Below are 17,997 nucleotides of genomic sequence, written 5' to 3' on the forward strand. Positions count from 1 at the left end.
GCCAGAGAGAGAGTAGTAGAATGGAAGCTTTACTTACATTTTAAAGACATGATTAACAAGCATCACAGGAACTCTTATTCTAGCTCTACCCACAAGCATATCATAAACAGAGAAACACAATGGGGAGCTTCTTGTCTACATAAAGTCTTACATTTAGGATATCCTACTTCCCACACAGATATGAAAGTGTTTTCAGTGCACTGACTCAACTAATGCAAAACTTTAGGATTAGAGGGGAAATCTCAAAGGTTTTGGCAAAACGAGGCATCTGCTGACAAAAAAATGCTTTTCTGAAAGCAGCACTGAAACAATGTACTAAAACAGAGGACAGAAGAGTGCTGAAGTGGCCTTTCACTGTGAAAAGATCAGCTATAGCATTTCCTCTGAAGGATGTGTATAACCTACTGAAATGCAAATAGTAGCTATCAAGTTCTTGAAGGTGCGTAGGTCTAGCAAGGATTCTTGAACTGAAGAGGTCTGCCTCTCCATAGGGGAATTTCTCCATTATAATTTGCATTTCCTTCTGAAAAATAAAAGCTGGGGAATAAATCTCATGCCAGCCTGCAGGGTTGTGGAGGCAGTGGTATCTAGGAAGACTGGCCACAAGTTTCCAAAGAGTCTGGAGGCAATTTATTGATACTGAATACTAGACATTTCAAAGTTTTCAAGACATTCTGGGTCATGGTTTCCTGTGTGGTAAAGGGAGTTTTTCCTGTATGGCTACATACGCAATACAGTGTTGACCAGATCACTAGATCATTTGCTGACAGTCTGAGCATGCTGGCACAACAGATTGAACCTTGCCTACACACGCAAGGAACCTTTAGATTATAGCAGAAACTGCTGAAAAACCTGAAGAAAATCTGTGAAGGCATCCCTCTCATACTCTGGACAGACAAAAAGATCAGATGGAAAGATAGAGGACCCTCAGGATTCAGCAAATCTTCCATTCTGGAAGCTAGGTCTAGACGGTTCTCTTGGTTTTGACATATAAGGTCCAGAGAGTCTAGGTACCATCCTGTGATGGCAAGATGTTCAAGTATCATTTGGCACAAAAACACATGCACTTGAAATCACTGCTTATTGCAGGACTCGTACCTAAAATGGCCCAAAAGATAAAAATGCCTATGATCACAGGAAGGGTAACCAACCAGAAGACTACTGTCCAGAGATCAGTATTCTCTGACCAGAGATTCTCCCAAGATTGAATGAGATGACAGCAAATAAGACTAAATTTTCTCAGTCGGTCAGAGCTGAAGGCAATACCAACAGGCTCCAAACTAAGGAAAAGTTCCCATTTTGATCTGGAGCTGGCAGAGCAGAGACACACGTTTGCCTGGTCAGACAGCCCAGTGCAAGACAGAAGGTGCCAGACATCAGCCTTATAACAGCTAGATGCTGAAGGGAGGGAGATGCATGTAGTGGATGTCAAAACAAACCAGGCTTACAAATTGCACCTCAGGAACTGGATCCATCTTAAAAAGCTCAAGAACCTTTATGAATTTAACCTTCAATTCCAAATCTTTACATTCAACAACTGCAGAATCTATCTGAACACTTATTTCTGTATATTAAATAAGAAAAGCCAACAAAGCCTAAAAGAGGAGATTAATTCCTAAGTTTTTTCTTATAGGTACAAGATTTCTTAATTTTTATGTATGAAACATTAAAATTGAAACATTTACCTTGTGGAGTTATATGTGAATTATTTGCTTGAGTAGCAAGATGATTTTCCAGTTCTTCTATTTGTTGCCTGTATTGCTGCAGCTGTACTTCAAACTGCTCGACCAAGATTCTGAAGTAGCTAGATGAGTAAGACAATGAAATCATATGAAAAATAGTGGCCAACTAGTGAAGTTTAATCAATCTGATCTATATTAGCCGCCAACTTTCATTTAATTAATTGCAACAGTTATGTTCTATGACATTCTTGATGTCCCTATACTAGTGGAAAGAGAGTAAAAGCTGTATTTCTTACGTCTACAAGATAAAGATAAATCAAGTGTAGAAATAAAACACTGATTCTATGAAGCACTCAGTACAAATGTTACAAGAAGCAGAAAAAAATTCATATCATGAAGTTCATAGAATCATAAAACGGTGACCTTTAAAGGTCACCTAGTCCACCCCCCCTGCAATAAGCAGGGACATCTTCAACTAGGTCAGGTTGCTCAGAGCCCCATCCAACCTGATTTTTAATGTTTCCAGGGATGGAGCCATCTACCTCTCTGGGCAACCTGTTCCAGTGTTTCACTACCCTCATCGTAAAAATGTCTTCCTTATATCTAGTCTGAATCTACGCACTTTTAGTTTAAAACCATTATCCCTTGTCCTGTCGCTACAGGCCCTGCTAAAAAGCCTGTCCCCATCTTTCTTATAAGCCCCTTTTAAGCACTGAAAGGCTGCAATAAGGCCTCCCCAGAGCCTTCTCTTCTTCAAGTTATATTATTGACTATTTTTTATGAATAACAGTAACTCACTCTGCTGGGGCTGTATTTTCATGCTGGAGACCAGGAGGAGTTTTCTGCGTTCGTAATGCTATTTCTGCATTCTTTAGCTCCTAAATAAATAGGGAAAATTAATAAAAGATAAGGTTCTGTATGAAGTGTTCAAAAAGAAAAATAGCTATTACTCTACTGCTCATTCACGTAAAATATTTTCTTCATATATTTAAGTTAACGCCGTGACAGAATCTGACCAGAAATTCTTCAAAGAATAGACTGCCAGAAAGTTGGAGAACTGCAAATACCAATAGAAGTCTGGGGAAGGAACAAACAACAGCACATACTGAAAGCACATTGAGTGCTCAGAAGTTGAGAACTAAACTGTCAGAGATACAATCTAATTTCTATTGTACTTGGGAAATCCTGCTACAATTGTTGAGGACTAGGGGAAAAGAAGCAACAGTCAAGTGCAGGGAAGTAACACACCTAACAGAGAAGATATAGAACAAAAAGGATTATTTCACCTTTTAACAAAAATGATTAACTAGTTAAAAAATGCCTCTCTTTCTATGGAAATAATCTTTTTGTGCATGATAATTACACCATACACTTCTGTTTAATACTGTCTAATAACTCTACCACTAAGAATTTCTCAGTGCCTGGTTCTGCGATTATTCTCAACAGCATCATTTACAGAAATATGAGAATATCAGTAACAAGTTTTTGTTTTCACAGAAAACTGTTAGCAAGGTACAACTATAGAGTATTTCCTTTTGGTATCACAAGATAAAGAAAAAACATCAATTTTACTTTAGAATGAAATACACATATTTATATAGCAAGCAGCCTTGACATGCCAGATGAAATAAGTGCTACAGAACTTAACTTGAAAAGCACTTGCATCAAAACTTGAGCTCAAACTGGTTGCGCAGTTAAGATGCACACTGTGGACAGAGTTGTGACTCAGGTTCACTAAATTAATACTAGTGCTAGTTACAATATTTTGGTCCCTGAAATGTTATGAGGTGGTTTTTGTTTGTTTTCTTAAAAGCCAATAGAAGAAAACATACTTACATTTCTGCTGCTCCAGAGTCCAGCATGTTATTACAAATACTGAACTGAATATAGCAGCTGAATATATAACTGAAACTGAACTAAAATGGGCACACATCCCTTCTGTTGCCTTTGCTATGTAGGAGCACTTTCCTGAATAAAAGTAATTTTATTGCTGTTGTACTTATCTGAAAATACTGACATCACAGATTTCAGTCTGCCCCAGTAACTTCAAATAGATCAGAAAGGGTTCAATTTTTCACTTCGTTTACAGCTGTTTTAGTTTGGACATATGTGTTAACTTGACTGATAAAGAAGGCTAATTATCCTATATGAAATCATCAACATACAAACTCTACATAAGAGACTTTATATTCAATTATACCTGTGCAGTTTCCACTTTCAGCTTGTCAATATTAAGAGTGTTTCTCTGTAATCCACTGGCAACTACAGACAGCAGTTGTTTCAAAGCTTTAATGTCTTCTTGTACTTTAAGCATTGCTTTAGAGGACATTCTACTAATTTCTTCCTGAACTTGTTTTTGTTCTTTCACAAATTTCCTGGGGAAAGGAAAAAGAAGGGGGCGGGAAGGAAAGAAACATAATATATTGAACCTGAAGTATGCAAGTCTTTGCCTATTAGTCACATTATTTAAATAGCTTATTAAATTAATTTTTCCAAAATCAAAGTACTGAACAGTAGAATTACCGTATAGCATAGTATTATCTTAACTCCTAGCATGCTAATACTGTACAGAAACCACCAAGAAACCCCCTAAACTTCAATAGCAAGTGTTTAAACATGTTATGGTGAACACTTGACAAACTAAGATATAAATCAATTATTTTATATATGTAATAATATATTGCATCTATGTAAAAGTGATTACTACTTTGAACTCACAAATACAGTGACATACAGCCTCTTTGACTAGTCTACAACCTGCCCTCTTCCTGCCTGAGGGAAGGCTCTTTTGCAGTTCTACTGCATACGAGATCCACAATGCACATGCAATATGCACTTAAGGAACGTTCAATACTTACTATGCATGTACAACAGACTTGACACTCCCAGGGAGAGATGGATCAGATTCTAAGAGCATATTTGTTAGGCATGTCCATTTGCATAAATGCATGGAAAAGCAAGGCTGAAAAAAAAAACAGCCTAAGACTTCAGCTACTAGAACTATCCGTCTACTGTGTTCCCAAGGTTATCCTGCCGAAAGGCCTTGGGCTAGTAAGTTATCCTGCATGCAGCCTGCAGTAGGGTATTTTTGTCAAAGAGCATTGACAGCATGCAATTCTTTAGCTAATCAACTTCATAAATAAAAAACACTACTTACTGTAGATTTTCTACATCTTGACAGATTACTGGAGGTAGATTTTCATCCTTTAGTGCTTTGCTATCTCTACAAGAGACAACGCATGTTTAGACGGTGTTTTTAATACTGCCAAACATTTTTGCATGACTACTAAGCATCATGAAAACGTTCAATGACTCATTACACAGTTTTGCACCCATTGCATGTATGCCGCAGCTAGGAATGATTTGGATGAATGCACACAGACACTATGCCAGGGTCCAAGCCTGTGATGTAAGCATTGCACACATTTGCAGAAACCATTTTTCAGACCACGTGATCAGTCTATAGCAGATGCTAGATAAGCTGTAGGCATTGCATTTGATGGGAAAATTGCAATGTTTAAAATGATGAACCACCATTACTAAATTGGCCATACTGCAAAAGTTGGTTATTTACATTTATGCCTTTTTCAAGATCAAAGTAGTAGAAAAGCCACCATACTTAGTTTAGCTGTTTTCTAATAAGACAAGGAATGCAAAGAAAATCTGACACTTACTCTGGTCTTGTTCCTGTTTTGTCACCTAGAAAATAAAAACTGTAGGTCAGAAATAAAGCTTTGAAAAACAAACAAAACAACCTTAATGAGATTTTAGGGAAGAACTGATGACTACAATCTGCTTGATTTCTCTTCATAAGAGGAACAGACAAGGCTCGCCATAAAAGAAAGAAGGTTTTCATTTACTCCCCCTTCACACATAAATATCATTTCAAGAACAATGGTTCAACAGTTGAGGTGCTAATTTGTTGGCACATACAGTAATTCAAAACATCTTGTGTCACTGTACAAGTCACTACAAATGCATAAACTGCAGTTGCATAAGAAATCTGTTCCTGCTTATGCGACCACAACTCACTTAGACCTGCACCCACAAAACATTCAAGTGTTTAAATTCAGCAATAGCAGTCTCCTCTCAAATATGAAGGTAATGAAGGTTTGCCCATTGGACTTCCTTAAGAATTCTGCTATTGCATTAAGTCCAGTAAGGAATGAGGTTTTACAGAACTAAAGATGTTACTGCTTACCTACCACCTACACACTCCAAACTACACATCTGTGGATCAAGATGCCAAATGCCTCTGAGTAATAGAACAGAGCTGAAAACAGTATTGTGCATAATACAGGCCATGACTATTTCCAGTTATGGCCAGGGGCAGTAATCACATCCCATACCATAGCAGTCTGCTAGGAAGAACAGTCACTTGGAAAGCCCAAGAAGTGGGCTTCATCTTCAGCTGGATGCAATTCACATCTCACTTCCCTCTCAGTGCCACCAAGGCAGAAAGTAGCTATGCAGCTAGTGCCACCAACATTTTAAGCTGCACCAGCCAGTGCTCCTGCCAGGAGAAGCTACTACTTTTAGAAGCAACATTTACTTAAATTGTCTGCAGACTCTGTCACCCAGTACAGTAGAAACTGGAGTCTCACAACCATTCCCTGTGCCTTTTGTTAAGGGAAAAAAAAATCTACACAAAATGGGTGAGTGTGTGTGTGTTTGATAAACCCCAGAATTTAGGACTCCTTTCTCAGCTGATAACCTAAAAATTAGGCAGAAAACTAAGTACACTTTGCTTTCTGTCTCCAGCCACTTTTTTTTGCTGCAGGTCAGAACAACAGTTACAAAGTAAAAGATACATATTTGAAATCATATTTTGCTACTTTCTGGGCAAGTGAATGCTCCATTTTTTACATTCTTTTTAGTGATACATGAGGAAAATATGTATAAGAACACCTTTTCCTGCAGTCATATTTTAAAGAAATACTAGACAGTCAGTCTACAGTCTCCAGAAGCAAAAGCTTTTATAACCAGTTCCAGAAGAGAGAACACAGGTGCTAGTCCCTATGCGTCCTGGGATTCCTAGGGTGCTTTTCTTTGGTAGCCACATCTCCTTCTTCCTTTTCTTCAGGAAGGAAAAGAAATAAAACTCTCAAGACCATAAAACCACCAGCCTCAAACCTTAACACAGTTCCTCATATAGCAGTACAATTGCACTGACAGAACTGAGAAGCAGCACACAGCTAGGGATATTTGTCAGGGCTGCTTAAGCCAGCACTATCCATTATGGGAAACACTCCTAAATTAAAACCTAAATGAAAAAAAAAAGAAAACTCAGAAAACAGTCTCCTTCAACATTTCCCACTGCTTAGCTAAGGGATCTCTGCTTATCATCTTGACACTGATAGTCCAACTCACCCAGTTCCACTAAGCAACATATGGGGAATTCAGGCAACTCATTCAAGTTGCCACTCTAACAGCTGGGCAAAACAATGCTGAGAGATGTCAGACTGAAGCAGATTTTGAGTCTGTGGTTCTCATTTTAAGATACTTGTATACTACAAAAGTGTTGTGATATCCTAATATTATAGTAATGGAAATCCTGTAAGAACCTAAGAATTGGAGCTTTTTCATCACTCCCAGTTTCAGTAATAAACTCCAAAAACAATCAACATAATGCAGAGCACTCCAGTTTGGGCAGTCAATATGCCATCTCTTCTACAAGTATGAAGAACTATGTCTCCACAACTTATGTTACTCTGTAAAGATGGTTTCAGAGTTTCTATAGTTTCTTCTCTTTTAGCTATTGATATACCTAATACAAAATTTGATTCCTGAATGGAATCAAGAGATTAAATTAACAGTATTGATTCCCCAGAGAAAATGCACATTTTAGAATCAGCTTTAGTTAAGCTTACTCTGGAAGTATAAAAGCAAGACAAATTTGTAAGTGTCCATATGTCAATGCTCAATATTCCCTTACTTAAGTACTTCAAAGCTACCACAGAGGTAAAGTTTTTATAACTGGTTTTAACAACCTGATAGAATATATCAGATAGAACTACACACCACCAGAAATACTGCTTTGAAGAATAACAGCTAAAAATAGGACATTTTTATTGTGCAGGCTTTCGAAAAAAGAAACCAAGTTTAAGATTTGTTACAATTGGAGAAAGCTGATTTCAAACAAGTACTTTTCATATTGGCAATGCACTACTTAAACATAGCTCTGCTCCCCCCTCTAGTGCCTATTTGACATATAGCTGTTCAGACATCTGCCATGGCTTTTCAGCAAACGGCCCTATGAGTCTTTACTCCCGAAAGGCTAAAGGGTTTAGAACCTGGTTCTCAAGTACAGTATTGGCTCATACTTATTTGAAATAAATAAATTTACATTACATTTGCAACCAAAGTCTTGTTCTTCTATACAAGCACAATATCCCAGAATGAAATTAACTGAAATGCCTTGTAAGTGGGGAATGGGGGGGGGGAGGGGGGAAGGGGGAAGTTAAAGTTGTCAGCTTTAATTCCACACTCCTAACACAACGAACTAGTGTCTTTGCTGTAGTGCTCTGATAATTTTCTCAATAAAAAAAGTTATGAATATTTTAAAACAAACTTACTCTTTTTGTCTGAAGAACTACTAAAATCAATGCCACCAAGACCTTCATTGGCAGTAGTTGAAGGAGCTGCAGTTGTCCCCAGAGTCAAACTCAAAGCATTCTGCCCAAGCCCTACAAGAAACCCAAACAGAATTTCTGCACTGAAAATGTTGATTATTAAAACTTAAACTAAAAGCACATATAATCTTGCTTACAGTTTCAGTGTCCGTTTACTACATCTGGATTTTTAAAAATGCAAAATAAACAGAGAAGAAAACAGATTGCATGAAGTTTCATATAACTGTATGCAACTGTTTCAGGTAATTTCTTCACATTACTAGCTAGCTAATTAGATAGCTAACCTATCATCAGTATCTTAAGTATCTTTCTGTTTCATTTAGAGTTTAAGAGCAGTGTTACCAAGACTACAATACAGCACAACAAATTTTCCTCTAGAGCTGAAAAAAAGACAGGAAGCCGTGAAATTAAAATACTAACAGTTAAAGATTTTTATGCAGACCAAAAGCCACCAAAATAAGGAGCTTTCAATTTCTCCACAGTTAAAGGAGATACTTGGATGTCATTGACCTCTCCCTTTTATGATCAACTTCGAGTCAATTACGGCAATGACAAAGATTTCCTTATGTTTTCATTTAAAAAAGCATGTTAAGTACAAGTGAACTTAAGAATGAGAAAGAAGCCAATGATTTCAGATTTCATTTTTATTGTCCATGGATAGCAACACTGTTCTTAACTGTAACACTGTTAAAAATTACTTTCACAGTGTTAAGCTTTATATAAACTAAATCTTACATTATGAGCTTATACAACCACACATTAAATTTCAATGTTTTGAGACAGGAGGAGGAAAAAACTAAAATAACTTTCACCTGTTGCTGCTGTGCTTGTATTCTGGAAGAGTGAGCCTCCTAAACCTGCTAAGGCTCCTCCTAAGGAAAGGCCTGTGGAAGCAGTTGTAGTTGGAGCAGTTGTGCCACCCAAATTTAATGTAAAGCCAGTAGTTCCTGCAGAGAAAGCAAGCCAGCTTCATGCAGACACTGCATTCAAATACATCCATAGACAATGTGAAGTAACTAAAAGGTCTGAACAGCACCTTTATCATAATTGTATAATAAACTCAATTGTTGTCTTTATTTCCTGCAGGTTTTCCAAACAAAGCCATAGAGACTTTGGAATTGTGTTATTTTGTTCTACAATACCATAATCCTGATTACTCCATATTTACCTGCAACCATACAAAATTTTGAGAGTCCCCCAGAACACTAGAGAATCTAGAACCTGGCACAGAATTTATTTTATGGCATAATGCATCTAACAAGTGCTATTGACTTTTTACATTAAAATGCTGAAACGTTAATGTTTTGTGTAAAATATTTTAATGTTTAACATAAGACAGATGATAGAAGAACATTTCCTTGGTAGTTTGAGCGGCCTTCTGGAATTAAGCATCCCAGCTTTTGGTAGGATAGGGAAGAATTAAGTTCCTAAACTAAAGACCATAGGCATAAAGGGAGAGCACAGAGGGCACAGATAGCTGAGCTCAAATGCAGACTTCCTAAGGTTAAGAAAAATGAACTCCAGTCTTAATTATCATCATGCACAATCCAGTTTAGCTGAGTTAAATATGATGGCAGGTGTGTGCCAGTATGAGAACTACACTGGAAAAACCTTGTTTCCATTACTGGTTAACCATTTCAGGCCATCTACAAAAGGCAGACATTTTCCAAACTTTTCAGCTGTGCAAGTAGGAAGCTTTCAACCTTCAGTGGGGTTAACAATAACAAAAATAATGATTTTACATGATGAATCAGCTCTTGCTACACTTCTAATGACTTAAGATTATATGCTGCCCATATCACATGGTATGCTGCCCATAAATCTATCTGTATTAGGGTATCCAAATTTAGAACTAGTGAAGTCCAATGAACCTTCTTATTAAAGTCCCACAAAATTATGTAAATACTAGAAAAATATAGAGTGTAGAACTGTTTTACCATGAAGTTTTATTGTTAAAAAACCAAACAAACAAAAAACCCAGAAACCCCCCAAAACCCCTAAACATTTTCCTACCTGCTGCAGGAGTTGATGTAAGAGCAGATGATAATGATAGGCCACCCGCTGAGGTAGAAGTAACAGGTAAAGCAAATGGTGTGGCCGAACCTGCAGGTTTGTTGAAACCTAAACTAAAGCCTGTGGTAGCTGCTGATGTGGTGACAGGTGTGCCTAAAAGAAATCCAAAAACAATTACCACTCTTGGAACATTCTGTTTGAGAATTAATGCTCAATTCACCTTCTCTTATGAAGAATTCCCATTTAACCATCATGAGTACCATGGCATGCAAGATCACTTGCATCAAGTAAAATATCCCCATAGCACCTGCAGTTAAATTTCAAAGGTTTACATTAATTGCACAGGCATTTTTCCTCCAGAATTCCTAGTGATCCAATGGGCTTTAATCATGGACTGGCAATTATATCTAGTGGTGATCTAAAAAAGCTGAAAAAAAAAAAAAGAGAGTTTCCACCAAGAGCATCTAATAGCTGAACCAAATATTGCTAAATGGAGCTATAAACAATACTGCCCAAAACACAGACTAAAAATTCTCAATTGGATGTGCATACCAAAATGAATGCATGTATCCTTTCAATTTGTAAACAAGAAAAATATGTTGAGATGTTATTCCCTCAAACTTTGCTTTTGAACACTGTTAAAGTAAAGCAAATAAAGCTTCCACATCCTGCTGTTTTCATGGTAAGAATACATTTTATATTCTAGAATCCATATTCCAAAGTACAGGAAGAGTGTGCATATACATACACAAACCACAGGAGCATGCATAAGAAACACATACTTGGTGTTCTCAGTGACTGCTCTGTGTCTGTTTTGGATGACATAATTTCATTCAGCTATTGAAAAGAATTAATGTTCATCTGCATAGTAGACTGCCACATATGATTATGCATCACACAGTCTGTTCCAGGTTAGCTGCTGCGCCTCCCTTCTTCCGCCCATTTTCATTTGCTTCTTTATCCAACACTATTTATTTTCCTATTTATTCACAGTATGGCTTCCTAAGTTCTTGGACTGCAGTCTATCTTGTACCACATTTGTGATACTCAAGCTCAGTTTCTCCTCAGACCTCAGTTGCTGGTGTTTAAAAAGAAGAAAAAAAAACACCACAAACCCACAGCTACTCACATATTCCTGTATTTCTAGTGATAGCTGAAAAATAGTCACTACAGATGCATCAGAGAAACAAAAGTAAAATATTCCCAAGGTCCATTCCCAGTTCAACCCTCTTTATTCTTCTAGAAGAGGTAATTACCAAACACACCTGTTCACACAAAGTTCATTAAGGCAAGAAATTGCTGATGAAGAATTATTTGAAAATGTATTCCACCTCCCCTAAAAGGATGAAACTCATTAGAGGGACATAAATACAAAGTCTAACTTTTCACTATGACCACTGTCACTGTTGTACAGAAATTGAATAATCCTTTAACAAGAAGTAACAGTGCCCAGAACTGCAGAGCTCCACGCTGGTTTGCAGCCTTAACATTTGAGCTGCAAAGCAGACTGCAACTAGTAATGGAGAAAAAGCTCACATAAGAGCACTAACTTTCTACAGTACAAAAAAGATCTGTATTTTTTTGCCTGTATAACATTAAAATCCAATTTAGGTCCTTACCTAGTGTCAGTCCCGTAGCAATAGTTGTTGCTGTTCCTGCTTTAAGAATGAAAACAAACAAAACAGAATAAAAATAGTAATTGAAGAACACAGAGCAGTTATGATAGTAAAAAACATGAAACAAAACACTGAAATAATGCAGCATTATGAGACAATATGTAGACTATTATACAAGTTTTTTCTGTAGTATGTTGAAAGCAAAAACACATTAACACAGAAAACAGTATTTGTAAGCACCAGCAGCACAAATCAAAGCATAACTGACTTCAAAACACATCATTTTTCTTTGTAAGAATCTGCTAACAGCGAAGCTGCTGTTAACAGTATAGCAAATTGTTTGAAATTTCAAACAAGTGAAGGTAAACAAAAATATGGAAACTAGTAATTCTATGAAGTATTTTTTTCAGCCATATGGCAGTACATAACATTAGCATGTAAACCAGCAGATTTACAGTATAATGAAGAGGATTATAGAGTCCAAAGTAATTGTAAAATCCTGTGTCTTGGTTTAGGGTTTCTGCCCCACTGGTAATTTAAAGAGATGAGATTATGAACACAGTGCTATGCCATTTCATACTTTAAAAAACATCTGATTAGAAGATCAAAAGAATCATCGAGAACTAAAAGAAAATTACCCCAACGTAGCCAAACAGTAATACAGGCTTTCAGTCTACTGTTGAATTTATTTCTAGTAGACTGGTTCTTAGAACTTCCCCTATCTGCTCATACAAGTGTACAATAAAAAAAGAACACAATTTTGTCTAGCAGTATTGGAGCCAAAGTAAAATTCATTAAGTTATGTCTGCATGATGGCATACCTCCAATCAGAAAAGTTTTATTCTTTTGCACTCCAATACTCCCCTAAGAATCTGTATGTTCACAGGCTGAATTAGAGATCTAAGAAAATATTAATAAATTTCTTCATGTGTATTGCTAACATTAAAAAACCCAAACAACAAAACCAGAAACGTTTACTATTGCAGGATTACAAATATCACATTACAAGTAGTAACAATCTGACAATGTTTTAAAATATTTTTCAGATCAAAATATACCTTAATCTTAAATCATAACTTTGAGCTCCTGGATGAAGAGTTAGATTTCTAGAAAACATCAGGATTCAGATTATGGAACAATTTACACATAGGCCCAGACACAGTTTTCCAGTAACTGCATTTGTGTTTCTGCAGCATTGGTACTGCATAATTCTCAATTAATGACCTTTTAAACTGTTCATGAAGCCTTTTTACAAAACTACATAAGTAATATTCTGAGCTGCAGAACTACTGTAAAAAAAGTAAGCACGTTATGATGACCCAGTTTTTCTGTACATATGATATAGTTCTTCACTGTTGATTCAAATTTCTGCTGTACAGGAATTTTTTTTCCTACCTGTACTGGTGCCTCCTAGTGTAAAGCCAGTGGTTGATTTTGATCCAAAAAGTCCACTCCCAAAGCCCACTGAAGGAGCTGATGTAGTTGCTGTAGCAGTGGAAGAGCCCAGAGTTCCAAAATTAAGTCCTCCTGTTGAGCTATTACAAAATAAGACTATTAGCAATCATTATTTTTCAAAATAAGAAATCCACACCCCTTATTTCAGTTTCTTTCCCACACCACAATTCATTTTCCCGAACCACACACAATGCAGCTGGACAAGACAGAGTCCAAGCTCACTGCCACCAAACAGAAGAAGGAAGCCTATCTCCCTCTCCTTCTACAGCTCCATAACTCCCACTGCTTCCCTGACACAGATTCCAGCATTTGTTGAACACCTTGCTGAGCAGATACATCTTGCCAGACCAGCGGGAAATTTGAACTTTTCTCTGTTAGCTCATCTCATTAGTTCTGCCTAATTATTCTCCCTGAACTAGTGAAATGGGAGATCAAATGCTAGAGACAGCACAAAGATGACAACAAACCTGCAAAAACATCTTTCCAAAGCAGTTTACAAGTCCAGTTAGATACCTCTGACCAGAAACCTCAACCAATGAAATAAAGTAACATTCTAAAGTGATAGAGACACACAATCATTCACGTCAACAGCACAACTTTGCCCTATCTTACCACCAAAACACACTGATGCATGAATTCATTTTCTAACCAAAATGCTATCCTTCCCCTCAGGTGCAAACCATAGAGGACCCATGCCTACCATACTTTTTCTGACTGTATACTTGTCAGAAAGTTACAGAAATAAACTTCCAGAGCTATTTTCACAGGTGAAGGGGAAAAGAGAGGAAGGAGAGAATCAGAAATCAGTCATCACCAAGAAAATTAAGCTTTTTAAATTTATTTTGGCTAACCACACGTTTTAGAAGTCTCATGGCAAATAGAGAACAAGCTTTACATTTAGCAGAGAACACATTAAGTTATTATACAAAACACGGGAATACAATAATCGTGATTATCTCTAACAAATGAAATTATAGGTACTAGCAGCCAGACGAGTCTAAGACTTTAAAATTTTTGTTCTTAAATTGACGAACTATCAGGTGAATAATTTATTTGTAGTACCTTCCTGCTCCCCTTTGTGAGCCTTTTTAGAAACTAGATAAGTTTTCTCTAACAAACAACATTTTGCATAAGTACAACAGCAGCACTGAAACTAAGAACAATTTAGACTTCAGGGTAACAGTTGTCAAGTAGTATTTCATGTTTCGGGTGTTCAGTATTCTCTCATTGTTCCCTTATCTCCTCTCTCTTTTTGTATAAAGACAGCTCGTAGGCATAACAAATTAAACACCAAGTAAATCCTTAAAAAAAAGGGCTATAATTAGCTTTTACATTAAAAGTTTTCAAAACATCTACAAAACTGATCATGGCAAGCCCAGCAAAAGTTGGTTGCAAGTTCAAAATCTAGGTGTGAGTTATTCTTAAATAAGTAATTCAGGAAACAGAGTGGCCAGGAAGTTTAGGAGGACACAGACCCACTAATTGTCCAACTCCACAGGAGTCAAAGTATTTCAGCTTTCTTTACTCCCAAAATTTCAACATACCAAACTACAGCACCATGACCTAACTGCTTGTAAACTTAAATATACAACATGGTGCTTCTCTCACTAGTCAAGAATTTATGTGTCTGTACTGGAAAAAGATGAGAAAAAGATGATTCTTCTGTGAAAATCTTTCTTGTTTCAGCATTCCAGCAGAAGAAAGCTAAGGTACAAAACATGCAATTCAGCACTATAGGACAAAAAACCAAAACCACCAAATAAAATGAAGTGGCATTTTGTTTGGTTGGTTTTTAAGATAAAAAGAAACCAAAATGTAGAAATAAAGCAATGGCAGCGTTCTCACCAGCAGGAGAAACCATGTGCCAGAAGGACTATCTGCTCCCCACAGATGGAAGGAAGAGGAGCTCAGGTCACTGAAGTCAGGTCTTAACTCTATTTTTAGAACTAGAACAAAGCATTGCACCTGCCTAAAGCATACTATAGAGAACGTCCATTAACAAAAAGAAAGAGCGTAAGTACCTGAACGGCTATTGATGCAATGCAGGAATTCGGTAAACAGGCATATGACATAGGCTTTGGGCCACCAGAATATAATCTTTAACTGGTCACACTGACGAACAATACTTATGCTTGGAACTACACAATAAAGCCCCTTTTCTCCCAACACCTGGCAATACTGTCTTAGACCCAGCTCAGAAGAAGAACAGCTTCTTATAATCTCAAACATGTTCTCAAGCAAACCATCCCACAGGGATGCTCAAGATTCTTTCACCAATCATCCAGCAGTAAAAAGGCCTCCTCCTCTGTTATACTCCTTGACCAATAGCCCTGAAGACTCATCCTGCTTGTAAGAATACATGCATAAAAATGCAGAGTACCACACCACTATTAATTAGGGCCTGTTAAACTTTTACTTATTATTTTAAGAGATTAAAAAGCCAGCTAGAACAGAAAAAAAAACCCCACAAACAAAAATATTTAAGTTCAATAGGCAGTTTTTAACACGTGCAGATCAACAGGACAAAAGAGTTTCCTTTGTTTCAGGCAGGACTTTTAGAAGAATGTTTTTTAATAAACAAATATTATTTTAACTTGCTCATTTTAATCACAGGAAACCTGCATTAAACAGGCACAAAGCAAAAGAAACTTAAGTTCTCTACCAACTCCATATAAGCTTCACTGTGGGGGTAAAAAACAACCAACAAAAACACACACACAACCAAAAAACCCAAGCACCAGTAACACAAGATCATCATCAATTTGTCATGACCACAAAATTAAGAGTATTAGAAAAGAATATAATGACTATATGAGAGAACAGACTGTTATATGGGCTTCCAAAAAGCAATACTGCCATTTAATCCAGAGATACTCTTCCAGATCCAGATGTTCAGTTCCCTTCCCCTCACACTGCTAATCCCTGACCATTCTGACAGATAAGTATTTTCAAATATATCTGCTTCAGGTGAAGTTCCCTTGAGTAGCTTCACCCTGCCCATTTAGTTTACACTACAGTGATCAATTTTGCCTGATGAGAGTTAGGAAAAACTCTTGATACAAAGCTCCACTACAAAGCCCTAATCTTCAACAGAGCCATAATAGCAAGCAAGTCAGAAAAAACAATCTCTGCTAGTACAGCTGCATCTAAAGAAAGGAAAAAAGGGAAAAAAAACCCAGCAACTACAAAGACATCTATTATTCTGAGAAACCTAACTACTAATAATGCCTTTAGCACAGAGCCTGTTGTATGCCACATGCACATCAAGGCACAGCAAAGTTCTTCTTTTCCTCCAAGACACTATACACCAAACGCAAGGTTATCTGTGTCAGAAAGGATAAGGCTGCAGCCAACTTCGAGAAAAAAAAAAACCTGAATTTCACATTTCAACATTAAACACTTGAGCTTTGACATCAACGAGCTCCATGCCGCACACGCAAGTTCAGGCTGACTACTGAAACCTAGATACGCATGAGTCACGTTCTGTGTTCAGAACGTTAGAGACAACCGTGAAGGTAGACACCCTGCTCCGATAAAGCCAAAATAAAGCAAAATTAGAAGAGCACTTCCCTTTGTTATTAGCTGCTGAATAGATTGATCTGTATTTACGAAGCCGGCGGTGAAGCAGATGAGGCAGGAAGGGCACCCCCACCCCTGCGCGCCAGGGCAGGCATGGTGAAGCCGCTTCATCCGCGCACCAAGGGCCCTTTCGGTCACGAATGCCGGAGCTCCAGGCCCCTCCAGGGGTGCAGGAGAAGCGCCGAGACACGCAGTCCGGGGCCTGCGCTTCCCCCCGTCCCCCCAGCATTCGCTCGCTCACTCACTCACACACACACGCGTGCCGCCCAGGCCCAGGCCAGGCCCGCAGAGCGACGGCGGCCCCAGGCCGCGAGAGTCTGGGACCGGGGGCCTGCGGGCAGGGCCGAGCCGAACGGGGGTGGGGGGTGCCGCGTTACCTCGGCGTGGCGGCTCCGAAAGAAAAGCCCCCGCCTCCACCTCCTCCTCCTGCCCCGGCGGCGGCGGCCGCCGCGGAGCCCAGGGTCCCCGCGCCAAAGGAGAAGCCCGCAGACATGGCGGCAGCGGCGGGAACGGCCGGAGAGCGGAGCTGGGAGACGGCAGCGGGCCCCAGCGGCGGGGGCCGGGGAGAGCGGCGGGAGCGGCGGCCTCCTCAGGGTGGGCGGCTGCGGCCTCCTCAGCGCCGCATCGCGCCCGGCGCCAACTTCGAACCGAGCGGCGGCAGCGAGCGCGCGGACACCAGCCACGCTCCCTACGCGCGCCCGCCGCAACGCACCACGGGACAGCGCCGCCCGCCGGCCCTTAAAGCGACAGTAACGTGGGGGGCGGCGGCGGCCGCCCGCCCCGGCCCCTGGCGTGTACAGCCTCCTTCGGCCGAGGCAGTTGGTGCAAACGGCCGAGGATGTCCCGCTCTGGGGGGGCCCAGGCACCCCAGAGCCCCAGTCTGAAAGGTGGAACCACCCGCGGCTGAGGACCAGGGGAGGCCACCGCCCCCCGTGGGCACACGACGCCCGGTAGCTTTTCCGATCCCGCCCTTGCCAGGTGTCACACCTGCCGCAGCCGGGCAGGGCCGGAGGGGTTGGG

At 39.2% G+C, this 17,997-nt stretch overlaps 1 protein-coding gene across 3 annotated transcripts in view; it reads right to left on the minus strand.

The window, feature by feature from the left end:
* The window catches only part of NUP58 (nucleoporin 58), a 38,035-nt gene extending 20,347 nt beyond the window's left edge, over positions 1-17,688 (minus strand). For 2 of the 3 annotated variants that reach the window (XR_012040457.1, XM_072850474.1), the window contains exons 1-11: positions 17,355-17,688; positions 13,339-13,478; positions 11,947-11,985; positions 10,328-10,480; positions 9,127-9,261; positions 8,258-8,368; positions 5,357-5,381; positions 4,840-4,905; positions 3,883-4,057; positions 2,481-2,560; positions 1,686-1,804 (exon numbers count right to left, since the gene is read on the minus strand). Coding sequence is in view for 2 of the 3 variants with exons in the window: in XM_072850474.1 (XP_072706575.1) it covers positions 1,686-1,804; positions 2,481-2,560; positions 3,883-4,057; positions 4,840-4,905; positions 5,357-5,381; positions 8,258-8,368; positions 9,127-9,261; positions 10,328-10,480; positions 11,947-11,985; positions 13,339-13,478; positions 17,355-17,470 (1,159 nt within the window). In the remaining variant the exon portion in view is untranslated. The remainder of the gene's footprint in view (positions 1-1,685; positions 1,805-2,480; positions 2,561-3,882; positions 4,058-4,839; positions 4,906-5,356; positions 5,382-8,257; positions 8,369-9,126; positions 9,262-10,327; positions 10,481-11,946; positions 11,986-13,338; positions 13,479-17,354) is intronic. The other variant, XM_072850475.1, reaches the window with a different exon arrangement.
* Positions 17,689-17,997: the final 309 nt, after the last annotated feature.

The sequence above is a fragment of the Ciconia boyciana genome, chromosome 1 (assembly GCF_034638445.1).
Source record: "Ciconia boyciana chromosome 1, ASM3463844v1, whole genome shotgun sequence".
Lineage (NCBI taxonomy): Eukaryota > Metazoa > Chordata > Aves > Ciconiiformes > Ciconiidae > Ciconia > Ciconia boyciana.